The 22845-nt window shown below is 36.3% G+C and overlaps 1 protein-coding gene across 2 annotated transcripts in view; it reads right to left on the minus strand.

Moving 5' to 3' along the window:
* BTBD9 (BTB domain containing 9) overlaps positions 1-22845 on the minus strand; it is a 131169-nt gene that overhangs the window by 44664 nt on the left and 63660 nt on the right. For both annotated transcript variants that reach the window (XM_065680021.1, XM_065680022.1), the window contains one exon: positions 2884-2993. In XM_065680021.1, the coding sequence (XP_065536093.1) occupies positions 2884-2993 (110 nt within the window). The remainder of the gene's footprint in view (positions 1-2883; positions 2994-22845) is intronic.

The following is a 22845-nucleotide window of genomic DNA, read 5'->3' on the forward strand; positions in this document are numbered from 1 at the left end:
AACTACCTTTAAATCTCCACATAAGATCCCTTAACATCCCTGTGGCCTTATTTCTTTGGAATGAGGTTTCAAATTACAAACTCTTTGCATGTTATTTTCAGTGTTGCTTTGGCAGAACTAGGGGTCATGAAGTCCATATGACCTTCAAGGGCTTACCAACATTTCATTTTCTTAGTAAAACAGGTTACAGATACAGCAGCTGTGTTTCTTCTAACCTAATCTAATACCACATGTGATACCATCCAGGACAAAGACTGAGCTAACAGTTTTACCTAATACTGCTTTTCAAGAGTTGAGGATGAAAGCTTCTACACACAGTTAAGCTTAAAAACAACCCACTCTGATTACTGCATTTTGACATATTTTGTGGAGCTTTCCTAAGTGCTTTCAGTTCACTTCACCCTATCTCGTCAGTGCACAAATAGAAACAAACATTGCAAATCCTCATTAGAGCAACAAAATAGATCTGTGCCAACTACCCCTTTGATAGTCATAAAGATTTTTTTACAGAAGTGGTACTGGGACAGCCTGCTTGTTCAAGGGAGCCAGACAACATGCTATCTTACAGTAACAATCACAGCTATTTAAAACAAAGCACTACACGGATGTAAGGTCACTTGCTTTTATCAGAGCTGCTGAGAATATTTCTGAATAGGTAATAATGATGGCCATAAATTCTGGTGGAACATCCCTTATGCCCCTTCACCGTTTCACAACTTAACTGCCCTCAACTAGCCCCCAGATCTTTCAATTTGCCCTTTTCTCACCATAAATTCAGCAGCGCCATACATATATATCCAGCTGTTGCTGCTTTATTTACTATGTGAAGTTGGTCCACACCCCTCTTTCAATTTACTCACTGAATTCTCTTTTAATTTCCTATTAATTGCATTGGCTACCATCCTCTCAATATAAAAAGCTGTAGAGCCCTACAGGCCTCACTTTGCTTACTACAGATCACTTCAAATGACACACAGATACAATAGCTTGATTGACCCATATTGAAGTGACAGCATAATTCCACTGATCACCATCAACAACAATGGATACTTACTATTATGTAGTCCAAACCCTACTTCCCTGCAAGATTCTATAACTAAAAAAAAAAAAATATTCATAAATCCAGGAATTTTCATTAAGCCATACTAAGTGTCCATCACCAGATTATCTTTAAAACACATGAAATGCTGAAACAGATCAGTTTGTCTCAACCAAATGCTCACTAAGCCACAAAATATCATTGAGTATCTGAGACACAAGCCAATTATGGTACACTTCATGAACATACACAGCTTCACTACCTTTGCCTACTGTTATGACCAAACAAAAAAACCCCAAACAAGCAAATATATTACTTGTGTCCTAAATTAAGTATTTGGTAAGTAAGACTGATAATCTTAAACCAAATACATAAAGACCACTTATTTGCTCGCAAGAACTCTGATTTTGCACAACATTTTTAAAAATTCATAGCTGGCATTGATAAATATGAAATTTAGCTCAAATAATTTTATATAAATCATTATATTTTTAACAAACTTGAATATTTTGGTTCTGCACTAGCTAGCTTACTAAGGTAGATGCTTTCTTTAAACACAGTTCTTCCTTAATGCTTACTCTATTTTCTTGTCAATAGCAACCGCAATACTACCAAACTCCCTAAAAGAAAACAAAAACTTTCTATTTGCATTATGGGACAGCTTGACATTTTGGGACTATATAACATAAAAATTAGTCAAATGTGATTTGTCAGGCTACTTATTCAATCCTTAAAAAAAAAATAAATCATTAAATTATACAGCAAACCTCATGATAGCAGCTGTAACCATATGATGCCTTTGTATAACACAGGGGGCATGGGTTGAAGGAGTTGGTCCCCGGTTTTTCACAGTTAAATATTACAGTTTTATCAGGGGGAAAAAAAAATATGTCTTACTAGTATCTTCTCTTTCATTCTTTTTTGAAAATTGTTTTCTTTTCCCGCTATTATATGTGCAAAAATGAAAATCTAAATATATGTTTAAAACCAGCATGAACTTAGAATTTTGCTGAAATTTTCAATTTCATACCAGGAACTGTGGGAAACCCTCAACTAGACAACTACTGAGAGGGTCACAAAACTCTTCCCAATGAATTTCAGGATCTCAGTTGCATGAGTTTGTATGGAAGAACGTACAGAAATCACCCTGTCTGGACTACTAAAAAGAAGATATTAAACCTTACTTTGACATAGTTTATCGTTCAGAATTGTTGGTCTGTTGGGGATTTCTACCTTAAGTAATGCAGCACTATGTAGTGGTACTTAAACAGTATTATATAAACTGTTCAGATCTCCAGAGGTAACAAAGCTCTATCAACATGGGGCTCTGAGAACACGGGCAGCCAATATAACGTTCTGCCATGGTTAAGTGTGTCTATGACTCTTCGGGGGAAAATGAACACCTGAGAGTTTACTTTCAGCAGCTGAAACTAGGCTGTATAGGAGTCTCTAAATACCCAAATCCATCTTCACTGTAATAAATAGCTCTGGTTCTCCATCCTCATTACAGAACTCAGGCTAACCTAGTGGCAGGCAATAGCAATGACATGCAAATTAAAATTGGATTAGCAGCACAGTGTCTCAATTACTAGTGACTTTGTTAGCAGTAGTTGATTTAATTTGAACTCTAGCATTCCTGCAGCATCAGTAATTAATCCACAAAACTGGAATTTCAAAGAAGTCACAAGAACTAGCCAACCAATTCTATGCTTACAGCATCATTTAACTCAAGTTAGAGATTTCTGTGTGCGAACAGCAGGAGAATAAGAGTACAGTGATGACCAGTCTTAAAAGGCAAGAATTTGCAACAGTCCACGTAAAAGGAGAACAGTTTTATCTCTTACCTATCAGACCTTTCTCAAGAGTAAAGGTTTTGTTTGTGAACATGCATTCAAATGCCACAATGTGGAAAACTTTGTTCACTGTGTTGTGGGTCCCAACAATTCGAATATACCTACAAAGAAAAAAAAAATAAATAAATGTAAGTAGCACAAGTTAAGCACTGACAAACTTCTATGCACTAAAATACAAATGATTCAATTGGACTGTATTGTGCAGACCTCTAAGAACTGAGTAACTGTTAAAAAAAATAAAAAAAAAAGAGTTAAAAGCATATAAATTTCACAGCAAACTTCTATCTATTAAGGATGCTGGCTCCGGTATGATTTAAAGGAAAAAATAAATAAGGAGTTGTTACATCTATCAGAAATATCTTTCTGGACTACTTTGCCAAGAAAAGCAAAATGAGGGACCTTCTGGTTCAGAAATGGTCTGTTAGTGCAAATGTGTGCTCATGGAAGCTTTAAATAACAACAACTATTCCCTTTACCAACTACTCTGCACAAGAGTGAAAGATTTCATATAGGCAGAACAAACCCAACAAATCAGTGAGGCTTCTTTGCAGAAGCCAAAAATTAATTCCTTTCAACATGACTGTTTCTAATTCTAACACTGGATGTAGAGGGTATCAATATCTTTGCTGCTGTATCCTTTATTAATAACAAAAAAGTAATTCTGAACAGTCAAGTGTTATGAAACAGTGCTAGCTCTGGGTTCCATTTCTGGTTATACACTTCTAGACTAATTGAAAATCAAATACAGTTGTTCTTGAACACCTGTTCACCTTCAGTATTACACTGGAGGCTCCACCTATAAACAGCCATTAAACTGTGATTTAGTCTGATTCACCCAATTTCTGAAGAGATCCAACAGTTCTTACTATAAATTTTAAAAAATCCTAAATGGAATATTGTATACCATCTCAATAAATGTTGAACAAGCAACACAGAAAACTACCTAAACCAAATATCACTACCCCATAAAATGGGCTACCCACAACACAGAAGGCTTTGTATTAAATTAATTCATTTCAATCAAGAAGTATTAGGATGTATGAATCTTAATATCCTCAGTCTGCTGTATAAAACAACCTTTCAGTTATATAATTATAGTTTCAACATAATGGGCATTCATCAACAGCATCATTCTGGCTTGTGCTCGTCATCATACGAAGTTGAAAAGATGCACAGCTTTCACCTGAGATATTTTTTTTAAGGCAATAAAAAACCTAATAGCTCTTTACTAATGTTCAACCTCCTCCTACACTTCACTTTTAGTACCTCATGAAAGAGCTCTTATAAGCAAGACTCAATGGATGTTACTACTGACATTTGTCTTTACCATCCATAGAAAAAAATTAATCTGTTACATGCAAATGACTGCAAGAGACAACTAAGCTACCTGAATATCATCACTAAAACTGACAATGTTTTTGACCTCTGCTCCTTTTAGCTTATGTAATAACTTCATTAAAAAAAAATTATAGATTTTGAATAAAATTATAGAACTATGTTTTATAATACATATGCTCAAAATTCCAGTTAAAATATTTTAATTATCGTGACTTGAAACAAAGAATGATAAGCTATTCCATATTGAATATTATCTCACAGATTAACTATCACAGTAGCAAATTTCCTGCAAGTAGGAATGTAGAAAAACATCTATGTAGAAAAATTAAAGATGGCAAAACTGGAGAAAATATTAGTTTTTCATTAAAAAGGTGAAGGTATATTTTAGGAGTAAACCAGCACTTTTCCCTCACTGTTTAACTGTGACAAGTGCCTGCAAAGAGCATCGCAGGGATATTTGCCGAGGGTCAGGGAAATAGCATTTTTTTCCCAGACCTGCCCATGTGAGCTGCTGCAAAAGGTTGTATGTGAAATGCCACATTCTGGGATTCACACTAAGAAGGCAAAACTCTATCAGCCTCAGTTCTTCATAGCATGCTGAGGTTATTTTGAACTGCTTTTCAAGAGGCACACAGCCACGTACAGCCATAGCAGAAGCACAGTGGACACACAGGAGCAAGACCCCAAGGTTTCTGCTCACAAAGCCGACCTAGCAAAACTGGCACTGAAAATCCATTGACAAGTTTATAATCGAATTATTCAGGGGGCTAACAGTTTGTTCAGAGACAGTTAACCTGAAATGTGAAAGAACCTTTCAGTTTTAGGAGATCTGACAGACATCTTCAGCTGATATATGCCTCCTCCTTAAAGTTACAGGTACAGATGTATTTCATTCAGTCTTTTCAGATTATCTTCTTTTTGGCAATTCACAAGTACAGTAGGAACCCTAAATACACAGGCAACAACCAGGATTCAACAACAGCAAATGTTCTTGTTCTATTCAGTACCATAAGCACAGAATTCAACTAAACACAGGAACAATATTGAAACATTTCTAAGTGCATGTGGAGGCTGGCTTGCCACCGAGACTCCCTTGTCTTCCTCAGACAAGAAAGGTATCGACTGAGTTGTGCTGCTTGGACAAAACCTGCTTCAGGCTAACAGGGCATTACTAATGGAGATGCTCTGACAGACTTTATTTACGCTTGCTTGCTTTACAGAGTTTTGAGAATAAAGAAAACAGCAATATTAATACAAACACAAGAAACTGCTTCACAATTACTTTTAAAAGCGAATTTATTTAGGGTTTTTTGTGCATATGTGTGTGTGTGTGTGTGTGTTACAAAACTGTAACACTGGTGCAGAGCTCTTGACTGGTTTTGGGTTTTATAGTTTGGGTTTATTTGAAATATATTGAGAAGGTGAAAGACAAGACTGGAATAGTTTGCCATGCGAAAAAGTGTCTTTATCATACCACACACTTAGGTTAAATAACGTTATCACTCACAGGTTATCAAAGTTCTCTGCCAACAAGTAGAAAGGCACAAAGCTTATTCTTGTATGCTAAATAACCTACCAGTTATTTTGAACAATAGGTGACAATGTTTCACATTGCTGGAAAGCTGAAATTTTGTGGCAATGTAAAACAAAATCCCACCCATTAAAATAATAACTTATACATTAATCTTCTGAAGTATATCATTTCCATGTAATATTACTGCAAAGTAGAACACAATGATATGACAAACCTCATCCTTTCTCCCCAGTATAATGCATATATTTTATTCTTTCTTTATCTCTCTCAAGGTGAATGATCAGCATGATTTCCTGCCTGAATCTTTCATTCTTCCACTTGGTGGAAATTAAAAATAATGCAATCTTCAAAATTACTTTAAACACCCTAACTTATAAAATCTCATGCTCAGATTTTGCACAAAAAATGTAGTTTATTATTCCATTTAATGCAAGATACTAAAGCCTCCATAGCCTGAGACTGTAGAGATAAGGCAGAATTTATTGGAAATGCCTAGTACCACCAGGTAAACAAGCTATATCTGAACTTCAAGTATCACCAATGAAGAGCAATACTGAATGTACGCAACCTATTTCAGAAAAGTGAAATGAAGACATTGTAAATATTGTAGTAGTACATCTTAAGGAGAAGAACACTAAACAATAGGCTGAAAAAAAAAAAAAGAGTTGGCTCAGAAATAAGATTGTGAGGAAAAACTGCAATGTGGAGAATTTCAATGTGAGCAACAAAATCTCAACTCAAAGCATACAGATTTCAGAAATGCAAAATGCCAGTTATAATAGCTCATGACATGCTTGGAAATGTGCAGACTTTCCTAAGCAGTTTTCAGACAGACAGAGATGCAACTGAGTCATGATTAAAAATAAAAGTATACTTCAGGCAATCAAGACTATGCGCACCATATCTTTTTTTTTTTCTTTTGAGTGATTTGTTAGGCGGAATGTAAGAGTACAGGCAACAAAATTAATATGAACATCTATTCAGCACACACAACTTTGATGAGTGCTTAAAATGCATGAAATGTTCTGTGCGATCACTCCAGTTTTTAGAACATACTGTAGTGGGTTTGGCTGTGATACAGTTCCATTTCTTCACAATACCTTGTAAGATGCTGTTTTGTATTTGTGCTGAAAACTATGTGGATAACACTGGAACATTTCAGTTATCCTTCTGTCAACTTGGAGTCCAAAGCTGGAACCCTTTTCGGCAGAACTGCTGTAAATACCGGTGCTGATAATCCCTCTTTATATATTTGTTCTTTAAGGCATCTGATCAGGAAGAGGTTGGAATTCAACTCCTTTTTTTAGTAGGACTTTAAACTTAAGGAAAGGTCCCTAGCCACATGGAGCAAGGCTGCACTGTGACACAACATTCTCTGCTGCCACGTTATGCGTGGCAGGCAAGATGTGAGGTGACTGGGTGGATCAGAAAAAAGTATCTAACAGCTCTTTTTTCACCCAGGAATCAGTGTTCATGTCCTATACATTGAAACAGTTGTAGACTGAACACTCTGCCCCCTCCTAAAGGCTCTTATTATGAAATCACTAGAAGACATCATTATGAGATCAATGGATCTTAAAATGGCATGAGCAAACAATTTCAGTAACCGTGTATCTTTCAGAGTCCAACTTTAGAAGTTTAGCTGTCTTAACATTTGCTTTCTATTTATATATTTATGCATTTTAAAGTACTAAAATCTGAATGAACTACATGGGTTGATTAATTAGGCAACCATGTGGCAACATCCCTTATCCATCCCCTATTTTTCCCCAGAGCAGTTCTTCACTTTGCATGAAACTATGACTTGAGTACTGTGTTCTGACAACAACAGGTTTCCAAACAACTACATTAGGTTTTACTTCCCTCTACATTTGTACAGCTGACATATTTAATTTGGACAACAGCTGCTGCTGAGCATACCACTAATTCAGCTATGGATACCCTGACCTGGAGGACTACCAATACCAAAGTTCGGCTGCCTGCCTCAGAACAGTATGCAAGACATATGACTCAAGCATTAAAATATGCATACTCTGGGATCCATTTTAATCCTTCATTATAATAACACCACAAAGATACAAACTCTGGAATATATTATGCACAGATTCAAATCCCTGGTGGATATTAAGAAAGAAGACTAAGGAGACGTACAGGAAATTAACTGATATTTTGCACTGATATCCACTCCAAGTTACTATTAAAGCAACCCAGAAGAGCAACACTGAACTAAAATAACTAAATCCAGTATGTACAAGCCCAGCTCTAAAGAACCTGGCATTTAATGTTCCTTTGTGGAACATCTGGTACGATCCACAAGTGCTAGTCCTGCATACTTGTATCTTCTCTAACTGCATGGCAACTGCTAACATTCACATTCTGATCACTGCCACAGAGATGCATGAGATACAGCCCCACACACAAGGGCATTAGAAGCCGTTCTGTTTCTCTTTTAGTGGAAAAGGAAACACTGCTATTCACCACCATCTAAACTCCATTTATTGACAACTCCATAAAACATATAATCCTTCAGAGTCACACAGCTGAATCAACAGATGCAGGGCAACAGGACAAAAAACCAAACCAAAACAAAACAAAAAACCAAAAATGCAAGGAGGGAAAAAAAATCAGATTTATTAAATCATGTAGAAAAACAGTGGCCCCTAAGTAAGTGCATAAACTAAACAATTAAACCAGAACAAATGTGGAAAGCATTTCTTTTGACAGGAGACAAATTTTCCTGCATTTAGATGAGAAAGTCTAATAGTTTATTTCATACCAAAGGAAATCCCTGCTGCAAATATAGAAAACAGTGATAAATCAAACAAAACACACAAGATGAGATCATAGACTGGGTTGGAAGTGATCTTAAATATCATCTAGCACCAATCCCCCTGCCACAGGCAGTGACACCTTCCACCAGACCAGGTGGCTCAAAGCCCTGTCCAACCTGGCTTTTAATACTGCCAAGGATGGGGCAGCTTCTGTGGGCAACCTGTGTCAGTGCCTCACTGCACTCACGGTGAGCAGTTTCTTCCGGATGTCTGATCTGAATCTGCCCTCTTTCAGTTTAAAGCCACTCCCCCATGTCCTATCACTACATGCCCCTGTAGAAAGCCTCCCTCCAGATTTCCTGTAAGCTCCCTTTAGGTACTGGAAGATTGTTACAAGGCTCTCCCTGAAGCCTTCTCTTCTCCAGGCTGGGGAAGCCCAACTCTGACTGACCTCTAATAGGAAAAGCATACACCTGCAAATCTTGTACACCTTTGCAAGTCAGGCAAATACAAGAAACATTGTAGCAGTTTGAAAGCAAACCCATTTCCTTTGCAATTTCTAAAATGTGTATCCAGGATTACACAGTATATATAATTGCTTGTGTACTGTATATAAGCAACATACCAACCAAGCAATCAATGCTTCTGAACATATTTAACCAAATTAACACTGATGTGCATGGGAGCATAAGTAACATTTGTATGATGTAGTAATACATTTTGTATTCTGCATGTACAAATGAGTTTTAAAATGGTAAGTTTTTTCATTCCTGCTTCTTTACCCTCCCCCCCCTTTTTTTTCCTAGAAACCCCCAAATTTGAGAAAAACTTGCTTGAATCTGAATCTTTATATCATGTGCCTATAGTTCCATTCAGTTTCTCAAATCTGATCTGGGCTCTGCAGGTTTTGTTTCAGGTCAGACCTCAACCCCAACCAGTCCAAGAATATGGGCAGGAATCTGTAATTTCACTTGATCTCGTAATAGACTTCCAGCACATAAATTCAATACCTGGTAGAAGAAGATAGTAAGATTTTAATGCTATGGAATCTGTACTAACCTTCCCTCTGATTCTATTTTGCAGCCAAACTCAACTTAAATACCACCTTTATTTTATTCTATCTCTGCTGAATACACAAAATCGAACCCTAATAAATTAAATTACAAAAAAAAAAAAAAAAAGAAAAAGAAAAAATAGTTCTTTAAAATAGAGAAGAAAGCACTGTTCTTCAGAAAGTCTGGTTCTAGCACAAAGCGCACATGGGATGTAGAAAGCAGACATGAGTTTGCTCGTGTGACATGGAGCCACATTCTTTTCAAAATGCACATAATCTTCAACGGGACTTGTTTTCTTTGAATCACAGAAAACCCTGATGTGGTTTCATTGTGTTGAGTAAATTTAACTTAGGATTCATTATATAGATACACTGTAGCCTCCACATTTTTAAACATGCTGAATAAAAGAAAAGAGTGAAAAGTTCTGTTTAGTGAAATCCAAGAATACTTTCCATTTCCCCCAGCTTCTTATATTCCACCAGCCTGTGAATTTAACATGCAATATTTACTTCTTGGTCCAAGGACACCTCAGTAAGAGCTGTGTAAAACTAGGCTGGAATTGGACCATATCTAATATGACAAAGAAACACTTGAGAAGTATTAGAACAATGTTGTCCTGGGATCTAGAAGCAAGTGTGTGTGCTTAAGATATCAACCTTCATTGAGGTATCTTGGCAAAGAAATAACTGGTGTTTTGACCTATGATTTAAAAAACAATTTAATTTTTTTTCCTATAAAACTGTATTGAAGATATATACAGAAAATTGTATTTAGCTTTGCTGTCTCAGTTTCTGACACAGTGTTAAAGAAGGGTGAATTTTTTAAAAGAGGATGAAAATGATAAAGAAAAAATAGAGAGGACAATTTCTGAAAGAACCCTTTTTACATAAGGTTTGTTTGGATGAATCGTTATTAATCAGAAGTACACCAACTCTAGGTATTTGAACACATAAGCAGAAGAGAGTAAGAGCAGACCTCCAGGGCTCATAAAATCGAGTCATATACACATGAAGAATGCTAAGGTTAAAATGAATAAACAAACAAACAAGAACAACAACAAAACCACCAAACACCCCCTCCTCTCCCAGTACAACTTTTTACTTATTGAGAAATATATCCAAGGATATATGCAAGGAACCCTATAATTTTTTATGTTAAAATTGTATCAGAAAAGTGCTAAGTGATACCCAAGTGGAATTAGCTATGTACTAGTAACATAAAAATGACCAGATACCTGTTTTTCAGCAACATTTTTATGATTTGCAAATTTGTACCTAAGAAAACAACTCCCTATAGTTGGAGGTGGTTAGAAAATCAATGTAAAGTATTGATGGCTCAATTTTAATTTGCTGTATGAACAATTTTGAAAGGCTGAAATGTGGGCTAAGCTGAGAGTGCCGTAGACATTTAAAACACTTATGATAAAACATTTACTATTAATATTCAAGTGTTTTATATCTGAGTCAAGGATGGCTTTGTTAATTGATATCTTAACTAAAGATATGACCATACAGTTATTAAGATCCATGCAGTATACAGTGGAGCAATGTTTGTAGGAGAAAACCCCATAAAAAATAAAGAACAAAAGTAATGCCCTACCTAAACTAGCAGAATGTCAGTTCTCATGGCTTTGATGTTTTTTTCTAACTTAATTAAAGTGTGCAACACCTGTTCTGCTTCTGACAACACACAGCTTAACCAAACTCTTATTCATGATCACTCTTTAGATGCATTTTAGACCTTATGCAGTGAAGACTCAGAATCTCATGCCAATCAGACACTACAAAATGGACGAGAAGTCCCACTGAAATTATAAGATGTTTTTCATATTGGTGAAACAAATGCCTGATGTGAGACTGATCACTGAAACACCAATTTCTAAATTCACTAAGTTCTACATTTTATGAGAAAAATCTGACATGGTTATCAACTGGCAATATCACATGCTACACATGTTTGCTACCTCAGTTGCTACTTTCCAGCATATTCAAGACCTAACTGCTAAGTACTGCAGGTTTGAACTGAGCTATAAAGGAGAAAAGAAATATTTATGGAATTCTTCATCAGTAATGGAAAATGCAACATATTCAATCTTGTAGGCTTCATAGGTCTAGTTATTTTTAATTTTGTTTTACGGGAAATAATAGATAACATGGTGAAAACAGATCATAAATTTGGATTACAAGTAGGTCTACATTTCACTTGCACAAACACCCCTACATAGCTCAGCAGCAGTGAGATGGTAGACAAGACTTCTAATATTTCCATATAGATAATAAAGATTCCAGAAACTCAAGTTCGTGTAAGAAGAGCTAAATTTTGATTATTTTAAAGACAAGAGCATTTAAGAGAGACAACTACTCTAACGTATTTTTTGTTCCTGCTGCTTCTCTTTTTCTACTTTCTTTTTTTTTGTGATTTGTTTTAGCTGTAGAGTAGAACCACATTTATCATATACAATTTGCCACAATTCTCTTGCTGATTGATTTAATAAGCAATCAGGAGAACTGCTTGATTAATTCCAAACAGCGCTTTGCAACACTGCACCAATTCAACTGATTACAATGGATATTAGCTCTCTGAAACACTACCATCAGGCTGAGGCAGTACATTGGGTGCCACAGCCCCAAGAAAATTTCATCATTTTGTTAAAATGTAGCTCTTGATCTCCTACAATATGAACGTAATTTATGTTTGACATGTCTATGAACTATGCCACTAAAACATGTGAGCAGGTGAGCAGACCTGCAGAAGACAGAAATATATTTACTGAGCTATTGAATTCAGGTCTCTTCATCTGGTTTTTTAACCACAGAACAATTTTATTTAATAACTAGTCATTTAATTCCCGTCACATGGTAAAACATCTAACAATAAGAAACTGTTTTAAATCTAATGTCATGAACCCTAAAATAAATTTGGCAGCAATGGAGGAAGAACAGAATAAATGGTAAGCAGAAAAATAAAGTAAGACTTTTCTTCCAAAGCTTATTTCTTTTAAGTATCCAAAATTCACTCAACACTGAGTTGCAGATAGGTTCCTTCCAGGGGATACTTATCCATCATAATAAATAAGCACCTGAAAATTACCCATGAAGTTTCATTCTGTTGAAACACACCATGTCTAACAGTTGTAGTTGCAATGCTTTTCATAAAATGATCAACATTATTACATTTCTGGAAATCAGCTTGGTTTTGTGTGCTCTTTGGCTCACACCTTTACTGCACTGGCATAGTTTGCTAATGATTCTGGCTCAAATGAAAGACAACTGAACATCTTTACCCATACCTGCAATAAAATCAATGTGCAATAAATCAAACTTTTGCATGTATTTCTATATTAGCGTAACTCCTTCAAACATTTATCACAAGGCTTCCACTATTTCTGCCAATATATCTGCAGCTCAAGCTATGTAAGACAAGTTGGTGGCAGAAGTACCTTGGGAAGAGAGCTGAATGAAGGAATTACCTTTTGCTTTGTCTCAAGATATTGCATAACATATTTCCACTGAAAAACTAAGAAGTTAGGATGTATTTATGTTCAAACAATGTTTCACCAGTTATTGGATTTTTACAGGAAAGCCAAACCAGGTTGTCACCCATTATCACCTGTATCACTGAAAGAAGTATCTCTCACTGGGGTAAATGAAGCAATTTCTCATTTATACAACACCTTCAGGTCACCACAGCTTAACACAACAGAACACCAACAACACAATACACTCAGACTGCTTTGCAGTGAAAGGCATTACCGTTGTGAACACATCTATAGAGAGAATTCTATGAAAGTAATGAGCACTGATAGAGAGGATCTATTGAGTATTTGTATCAGCAGCAACAAATCTGCCTTGATCTTCCTTTGTAATATCATTCAAATACTTAACAACAGATGCCACAGCATCGAAAGAACATGAAAAGTCAGTACTTGCCTGTGCACAAATATTTCTAACAGATGCAGGATGACTACTTCTGCAGTGAAAGAAGTTTTATGACCACAGGAAAAAACCCTAGAGTAATGACTTCCATCACCATGAACAAAGAATCTTTTATTTGGGAATCAAATAGAGCTCTGTCTGGATACCTGCTTAGAGACAGAATGCATTAAGGCATCATCCTTTCAGCTATTTATTAAGGAGTGCCAGAGAAGATTTCACCAACTGTTTCAAAAAAGTAACAAACTCACTGCAGATAAAAATTGTACTGAAATTGCTGCAAGTTGCAAACTGATAGGCTTGGAGCCAAGTTATGACAAAGGTTCCTTAACTAACTTTAATAACCTACCTAGGATCCTCTAATATAACAAACTTATTTCTTTTCCATAAACCTCCTTCTTTTCCAGTCCAGAAGACAGGTAATGCTCAGAAAGGATAAGCATTCTTTTACCAGTTTAATGCCATCACTGAAATATTTCCATTACCCATGAAGGTACTGTATTAGGCTCCAATTTGGGGGGAAGGGAGAGAGGGAACAACAACAACAACAAAACCCACAAAGGAAAAAAAAAAAAAAAGTCTTTTCAATAGTCCCTATCCTGCATAGCAGGTGACATAGTGGGAATGAAATCAGTGATTTAGGATATCGGCTCTTACAGCCCATCATAAACCTGCAGTTACACATTTGTGCTGGAAAAAGAAGTGCTGAGCTGGTGTATTCATGTGCTTGCTTCCCCATACCTACCCTCTGATACCAGATAGCTCTCAACTGTTAATACCCTGTACCTAGTCTTCCCAAAGTGGCTATGAACATACACAACTCTCTCATATTCAAAATCCAGTTAGATCATTACACCATTACATTGGAACAACTGCCATTAGCTTGTATAGTATCTTTAAGAGGATTTTTTCCTCTAAATAACATGAATCTTGCCTCAGCAGTGACAGGAATGCTCTGTGGTAAACAGTATCCTTCAACACAATCATACCATGCAGTTACGTAAATCTTGATTCTGTAGACATAGCCTTTATTAGTATATCAATTCAATTTATCTGATTGTGCTGTATTACCTTTTAAACCATCTATTTCACTTTATTAACCTGATAATTTAAACTCAGTACTGCATTATTTTGATAAAAAGTAGTTTATGCATTTTATTCTTATGTACTAATGTAGTAAAAACATGTTTCAGGAGGCAGCTCTTCATTATACTTCAGTGCATTATTCCTAACTAACTGATGTCTGTTATGACCAGGAAGCTATTATCAGGCTAATACTATCTTTTCCTTTGCAATGTTATTATTATTCTCAGTATAATGACATAAATCTCTGTTTGGAAATAGAGGCCATCAATATTATTTATTGCTGTATTTTCATTAACTAGAAATTTACAGGGAATACAGGACTGTGACTCATTTTTGTCCTTCATGGAGTGGAACCTTTGAACTTCAGAACTAAGGTTCCTACATTGCATGCCCCCCCGGTCTTCCTTACCTATGCCCAAAATCAAATTTTCACATTTAATTTTCATCTCTTTTATTATACCTCCTCCTCTCAGCTCATCCCACCTTCCTTCACCTTGGCAGAGCACTCAGTGAGCTATTTCCCTTCTAGGTCACGTATCCTCAAATAGATGATATATTTTATATATTCAGAATGAATCTTTATATACTTAGAATATCACCTCCAAATTTTAGTTGAAATCAATAACTACCTGATGTACCTCTAACCATAAAAAGTTCAAGAACCCTACTGTCTCCATATTTAGCAGGTAATTGTGTTATTGATTTATGTGATGTATAACTTTCGTGTATACCCTATCCATCCATTTCATACATGACTGTAGAGCTTTCTTGACTTCCTACAACTCCCAATGGCTCAACTATATCAACACCAGACTCAAAACCTCCTGATCATTGTTTTTATATTATTTTATATTGCCTTATTTTTTTAATATTACTCCAGAGAAGACTGCTCTGTGTTTCTACCTAAACACATAGAGCTGACTCTCAATATCTCACTTTCAGATTCTTAATACCTACTCAGGAAACAAATGGATAAGACAAAAGGAACTGGTGCCAAAATGTTAGTGAAACATTGTTTTAGAATGACTTTTTAAACTAGTTTCAGAGTCCAGGAGCATGCTTGCAAAAGTGCCTGAAGCACAGGGAAACAAAGCCATGGTAACTTTAATGCCACAGTAACATTGGTTTTACACCACATATTGTGAATTGAAGCACCTACAAGTCTTACAAAGAACCCTCAGAATCTCAGTAGCTGAAACCTGCATCCGTACAACTTACCTGCTATTATTATCCACAGTAGCTAAAGTTAAAATGTGCATGCCCAACTGTACTACCCACACATACCATAGAAAAAGATTTCTATGTGATCAAAATGCATTTAAAATTATCTCTTACACTCAGGGATTCTATTATATTTGCTGTTTTTCCACAAATAAGTAAGTGAAACAAAAATACTGTGGTTGGACATGAACAAATTTCAGCTCTAATAATATCATATAGCTGGAATGCTGAAAATCATTTGACCAAAGACTGATTCCATTTTGTATATGTAATAATCACATCCATATATTAACCACTATGTGAAAACATTACAATTAGATACTATTTAAAGACACATGTCTGTACACAACAAGCAACTTGGGCAACACAATGGGTTTTGCTAAGAGAAGATGAACTAGCATTAGACTTGACATCTACTTCTGTTCCAGAAAACGTATTTAAGACATAAAGCATAACTAAGGATTAGAAATAGTAGGAAGAGTGAGAAAAAAAAAAAGAGAAAATGCAGTGAAAATAAACAGGCAGTTCCATCTTATCTGTACTTCATTTTTCAAAGGAACTTGCTTTAAAGTAGTATTTAACGGTACAGCAAAAATAACACACACAAAAAATTATGTTCCCATACAAATGAGATCTCTTAGCGAATGACACCTCTCAGCATATTTAGCTTCAGACTTTAAAAGATTCACCATGTACTGTGATGGCAAAAAGTACTCCAAAACCAAAGACCTTTCAGCAGAATCAGTTATCTCCCTAGCACAACAATCTCATGTTTGAGTTTAGCTGGTTGGGGCCTACCTGTGCCCCATCAGGCCTTATGAAAAGCATAAAGAAGCATTACTACGCTTCTTGTATTTCTTAAGATACAAAACTTTGCTCTACTTCACAAATGCAGCATAATTTTGAAAACATCAGGTGTGCATTGCCAATGTTAATTTGCAAGAATTCAAAGACTATTTTTATGACAAATAATACTTTTGTTGTAGAATGTCAGTATTCTAAAAGTGCATATGCTTTTAGTTCCACACCTACAGCTTTGGCTTTCCACCTCTGTTTCAAAGCAAAAATGTTGTACAGCAAAAAGATGAAAGGACACGTACAATAAATAAATAAAGTGCACAAGTACGTTCTATTACACTGCAAAAGGATAGCACTGTAGCTGCACTCATACCAGGGCTATGTTTGTTTTGCATTCGTGAACTCTATGAACATGCTTATACTACACCAAAAAATTCAACCTCGGAATGACTCACATTCTCATAAATACTAATGCTAAAGGCCTGAGACACATTTAAATTAGAACTAAAAGTTAAAACTTCATGACTTTCAAAATATTAAACCATCATCATAATCAAAAATACATTTTTAGAGGTATTACATAAATTTTGCGCTGTGATGCCCATTTCCACAAAGGGGCATTCCAGACCTACTATTCAATAAAAGGTCTGGACTACAGACTGAACTTAATGCAAATAAAAGGCTGAGACTGAAAACCTGGCGAACCTTTGGCCTGGAAAAAGCAGCCTTGTTTCTGCAAGAAACATAGTTTCACACATACACGCAGAATTACAAAGAAGTTTGAGTTGGAAGGGACCTTAAAGATCATCTCATTCCAACTCTCCTGCCCTGGGCAGGGACACCTTCCACTAGACCACATTGCTCAAAGGCCCATTCGACCTGGTCTTGAACACTGCCAGGAATGGGGCAGCCACAGCTTCTCTGGGCAGCCTGTGCCAGTGCCTCACAGGGATGAAAGTCTTCCCAGTATCTAATCTAAACCTACCCTCTTTCAGTTTAAAGCCATTCATTCCCCTTTGTCCTATCCCTACATGCCCTTGCAAAAAAACCCTTTCAACTATTCATTTTTGAGAGTGAGTTCGTATGTGGCTATCATACCCTTTTTCTTTTAAAAAAGAAAGATTACTAGAAATATTCTGCTACAGATTTTCTTCTATATTTATACACAAAATACTCTTTGTGCCACAGGATCACAATTCAGCTCTGCACCAGGAGATCAAGATAAGAAAGCCTGGTTTTCCTTACTGTTAATAGATTAATGTTAATGGATTAGAGGGACTCTTCACTAGCGACTGTAGTGACAGGACAAGGGGTAACAGGTTAAAACTTAAACAGGGGAAGTTTAGGTTAGATGTAAGGAAGAAGTTCTTTACTGCGGGGGTGGTGAGGCACTGGAATAGGTTGCCCAGGGAAGCTGTGAATGCTCCATCCCCAGAGGTGCTCGAGGCCAGGTTGGACAGAGCCTTGGGTGACATGGTTTAGTGGGAGATATCCCTGCCCATGGGAGGGGGGTTGGAACTAGATGATCTTAAGATCCTTTCCAATCCTAACTATTCTATGATTCTAATACTCTTTGGCTTTAAAAACAAAACCAAAAAAACCAACAACAAACCTGTCTCACACTGTACAACCACATAGCTAGCAAGAAAACCCCATAACCCTTTCTCTATCAGTGAAGATAAAAATGATGATGCATCATAAAACATGCTATATTTGGGACAGAAGTCACTTGCACTAGCCATCATAGCACGCTCCCTATACAGAGGGCAGAAATGTAACAATTCTAACAACCACCTTTGAAGTCCCCACACTTGATGCTTTTTTTTCTAAAGTAGAATGTTTACTCCATGATCAACACATTCAAACATAAAGAGTTTGTACAACTTCATCTGAAAACTAACTGCTGGATATTCCTGAAGGAGAAACAATAATGCCAAGAAAGTGGCATCATAAAAATTTCCGCTCCTCCCACCCATTACAGGATACATAATCATATGTATCATAATCACAGGGGTTCCCTAAAGAAAATTAAATGGTGTATATATACAGATCTATGTACTTGCATGCATCTATGCCTAAAATCACTAAAGTGGTCAGCACAAATCTAGTTAACAGCTAGAATGGACTTCACATGTTAGCTCATGAGTTTCAAATACCAAAATAAGAAGCTGTTTTAACATAGCACTCAATTTCAAATATCCAATAAAAATGCTTTAAAAGCTTGAAAGAATAGGATCATGCACCTCATCTGCTCAAGGGCAAGCATAAACTAAAGGATGCTCACGAGATGAAGGTTAAAATGACAACATGCAATTGATGATTAAAGGAACTTTACATATACTCAGGCTCCCTGATGGTTTTGAGGTGGAAAGAAGGGAAGGTTAACCTCCACAGAAATGTGGGTCAATAAAGTAAAACTGAGAATATCAGATACAAAGATAAATCACACTTGGTGGATTTTTTATTATTAATTTTTTTTTTACAGAAATATCTTGACTCAGAATAGATTCATCCTACAAAACAATGCATTACCCTCTTTCAAGCAGAAAAGAGGTGTAGAAGGGACATCTGGCATGTAATTAAGTATCAATAATATTGCCAGTTAATGTTCACATTCATTAAATTTGTAAGTTAAAATATGGAGCAGGTAACTCTCTTGACACTTCATGCAAGATAAGTCCAAGTTGCCAAATATATTGGTCTTGATAAGACCAAAACTCTAATTGTAAAGAAATTCTTTCCCTATTTAGGAAATGTACTTAAGGAAATAAGAGATTTGCCACAATCATAAAAACTCCATCTTGCTTAAATCTTGAAGCATATGTCAGACTTTCTAAACCTACCAGTTGACAAGAACTATGTATTACAATCATTTACTACAGGCCTGTGGTTTTTTAATCCTCCTCAATTGGAAAGAATCGTTATATGAAGGTACACAGCCTATCAGCTTAATAGCACAGAATACAATAGACAGATTAAGTACCAACATGAAATTTCAAAGCAAACTGCCTCCTCCAAATACCTACATTACATTGTGCAGAAATCCTCAGACACAGAAGCAGCACCAGAAATTACCCAATTTAAAGTACAAATTAGAGCAATCTTGTCATTCTCCATCTCACGCAAAAAAGAACATGATAATGATTTAATACTTTTTAACCTTACAGAGCTGGGATTTTTTTCCAATCTTAAAATATCGATGTAGCTCTTATTCAATTCAAAGTCTTCATTTCTTTCCCCTCCCACTCCCTTTATAATCCTTGCTCTGCTGATTTTAACTGCTTTGGCAATGCCAGAACACTGCCTGATCCTAACAGGTCATCATTGATTGCTCTAAACCAATTGGTTCCTTCATTACAGAGAAAATGAAGTAAAGCAGAAAGGCAGGTGTGCTCTTGCACAGTCAGCTGGACTTCAGCTTCTCTTGCTCTTCTTCTCCCTCATTAACTAGCAACCAATCGATCAGGATCCTGCTCAGAAACCACAAAACCTATTCATCACTTCTGACATGGAATGGTTTTAACAGGTCGCTAAAGTAAAGAATATTTGAGGTATCTATCTTCAGAGCCTTTAGAGCTCATAATGGTTTTAAACTGACATCCACGAGAAAGGAAAATTGAAACGTTACACTCTTATGTAGTTCTAGTCTAAACCTTGAATCCAAAATAAAATCTCAGTTATTTGCCCAAGACAAGAATCTGTGCTGTAGGTTACCTAATTTTAAACATTCTCCACTGTGAAGAACTTTGATGCATTGACAGAAAGACCACAGATGGGAGAAAGAGAGCAGTGGGCCCCACTCCTCGCTTCCAGATAATTCGCTCTTGTGCTTTCATGGTCTTTAAACAAATTCAAAATGCCAGCAAATGTTCATCCTAAAGTTTTACACATCATTTTTACCTTCACCTGTTAAAATATTTGAACACTGCTTGTATTTCCAACCATTTCATATCACTTTTTCCTAAAAGTCCCTTTCCTATCAAGCTCCACACTTCATTTGCCCATACTGCAACAGAACCCCTTTACCTCATTTTCCAAACATTACTAACTGTTCAAATTACTCTTAAAAATTATTCTTCTTCAAAAGTTACCCGTACTGATTAGCTCCTATTCTAGTCAGTTTATTCATGTTGTTTCTTTTCTTTCTCCAATATAAAACTCTAGGAAGTAGGCCTAGATTAGATTCCCTAGATTAGATTAGATTAGATTCCCGAGATCTAGGGAATAGGCCTAGTGTTATGCTTTGATCACTAAAACAGGTTTGTGATTTCACATTCCTATCAATTCGCAACACTGACACCAAGGCAATTCAGGAGAAGACATCTAAGAGATGCTGTAATAAATACATAAGCAGGGAACAAGACATTAGAAAGGGCAGAAAAAAAACCCCACAAACAAAACACCTCAACAGAAATAAACAGAGCATAAGGGAACAAGAAATTAACAAAGGGATAAGACGGCAGACAACCAGACAACAAACAAACTGGGTGAAGAAACAAACAAGAGTGGCATTGCTTTGATTAGGAAAAAGAAAATTCCAGTGAAAGATACTACATAAAACATGGCACATACTCTACGAAAAGAACCAGAAAAGAAAAGCAGAGAAACAGTATGTCACTTCACGGTACATAGAATGGGAGGAAAAATTTAAGAGGACAGCAGAATACAGAGATGCAATCCTTCTATTTGCAATTCAGGTTAAGAGCCATTTCTCTCCAGTTATGTCTCTCATCTCACAAATTAAACAGTTTAGATTATTATTTTGAACAAGTCCATGGAAATGAATGAATTCACTGAATATCATAAGGAAAATTAGGTATTTCATCTGTGTTCTGTGTGTTGTCCTGTGAAGCGAATCAATTTACCAATACACAACACTAAGTCAGCAATTTAGATTCTCCTGAGCTCCAGAGGGTATTTCGAACTCCTCGGGTCTCGCTGGGTTCATCCTTTGTCACTGAATCACACACACATTCATGAAACATGGCACATGTCACTGGACAAAAATTAGATTATTACATCTGCTGCAACTATCTGGCAACACATGGTCATACAGATGACAAGAGAGAAGTATGAACATGCTCAACAACTATTTTAATGACAGTATAAGGGAACTTAACTGACCATTCCCATAAATAACCAGAAAATATCTCCTAATGGTAAAAATACATTGCAGTAGATTTGTGGCAGTCTTACTTTAAAAAAACAAACAAACAAAAAAAGAATTTGACATCCTACTGCAGGACCATTTTTCCTTTGGCAGTTTAAAAGTCAGTTAAATCAAGAGTTTCCAAATTCTTTGGACAAGATGACAGTGGCAGATCCTCCACACCTGCTTTTCGACTGATGTGTGTCACAGACTTAATTGGTTTTGACACATGCAAACTCTAAATTAGGTTTCTTCAGAACTAGGGTATTTTAAAGCTTTTTGCTGTCTCTGTCTGACACTCTTCTGAAGATCCTATGATGTCTTGATAATACTTAGGCCTTTTTCTAGAGGAAGCATTAACAAAATCTTTCCTACAGTTGGTGTTTGCCAGTATAGACTTAATTTCTACATGGAACCAGGCACGTACACTATGAAAGAAATGTGCCTCACCATACTGTATCCCCACAAACAGTAATTAATAAATTATAGTTTATATACCATAGAGCTAGATTAACCCATGAATCACTCCCTGTTCATGATGCATGTGCTGACAACCAGAATGCAGAACGAGTATCAGCTTTTGAGAAACAATCCTGTACAGGCACTATTGGTCATCATGCTGCTTTTACTCACACTACCAATTGGAGCCACACATAATCTAGAAATAAAGTCCAGAACTCATAGAAGAGGCTTAAAAGAGAACTTGAGACGTCATTTAGCCCATCCCTCCTGTCACAGTCACAAAGAAAGATCAAACCACATTTACTACACTCCAGACAACTACCTAACCCCCTGTTAAAATTCTCCACTGAGGATGCTATCACACCTTCACAACCAACCTGAATTTATCCAGTGTGAGAGGGTTTCTTAGTGCCAAATCTGTTGCTCTAATTTATGCCCACTACTTTTTGTCTTACTTCTTACGAAGATAAAGAATATACTAATTTCTTGTTTTATACAAGTGTTTTACCTGGAGGTTTTTTATGCGTCCCTTCTGACCTCTCTAAACCAGTCAGTTCCAAGTTTGCCCATCTTTTATTCTAGGTCTAACTGTGCTGGTTCCTGGTGT

Source organism: Lathamus discolor, chromosome 5 (genome assembly GCF_037157495.1).
Source record: "Lathamus discolor isolate bLatDis1 chromosome 5, bLatDis1.hap1, whole genome shotgun sequence".
NCBI lineage: Eukaryota > Metazoa > Chordata > Aves > Psittaciformes > Psittacidae > Lathamus > Lathamus discolor.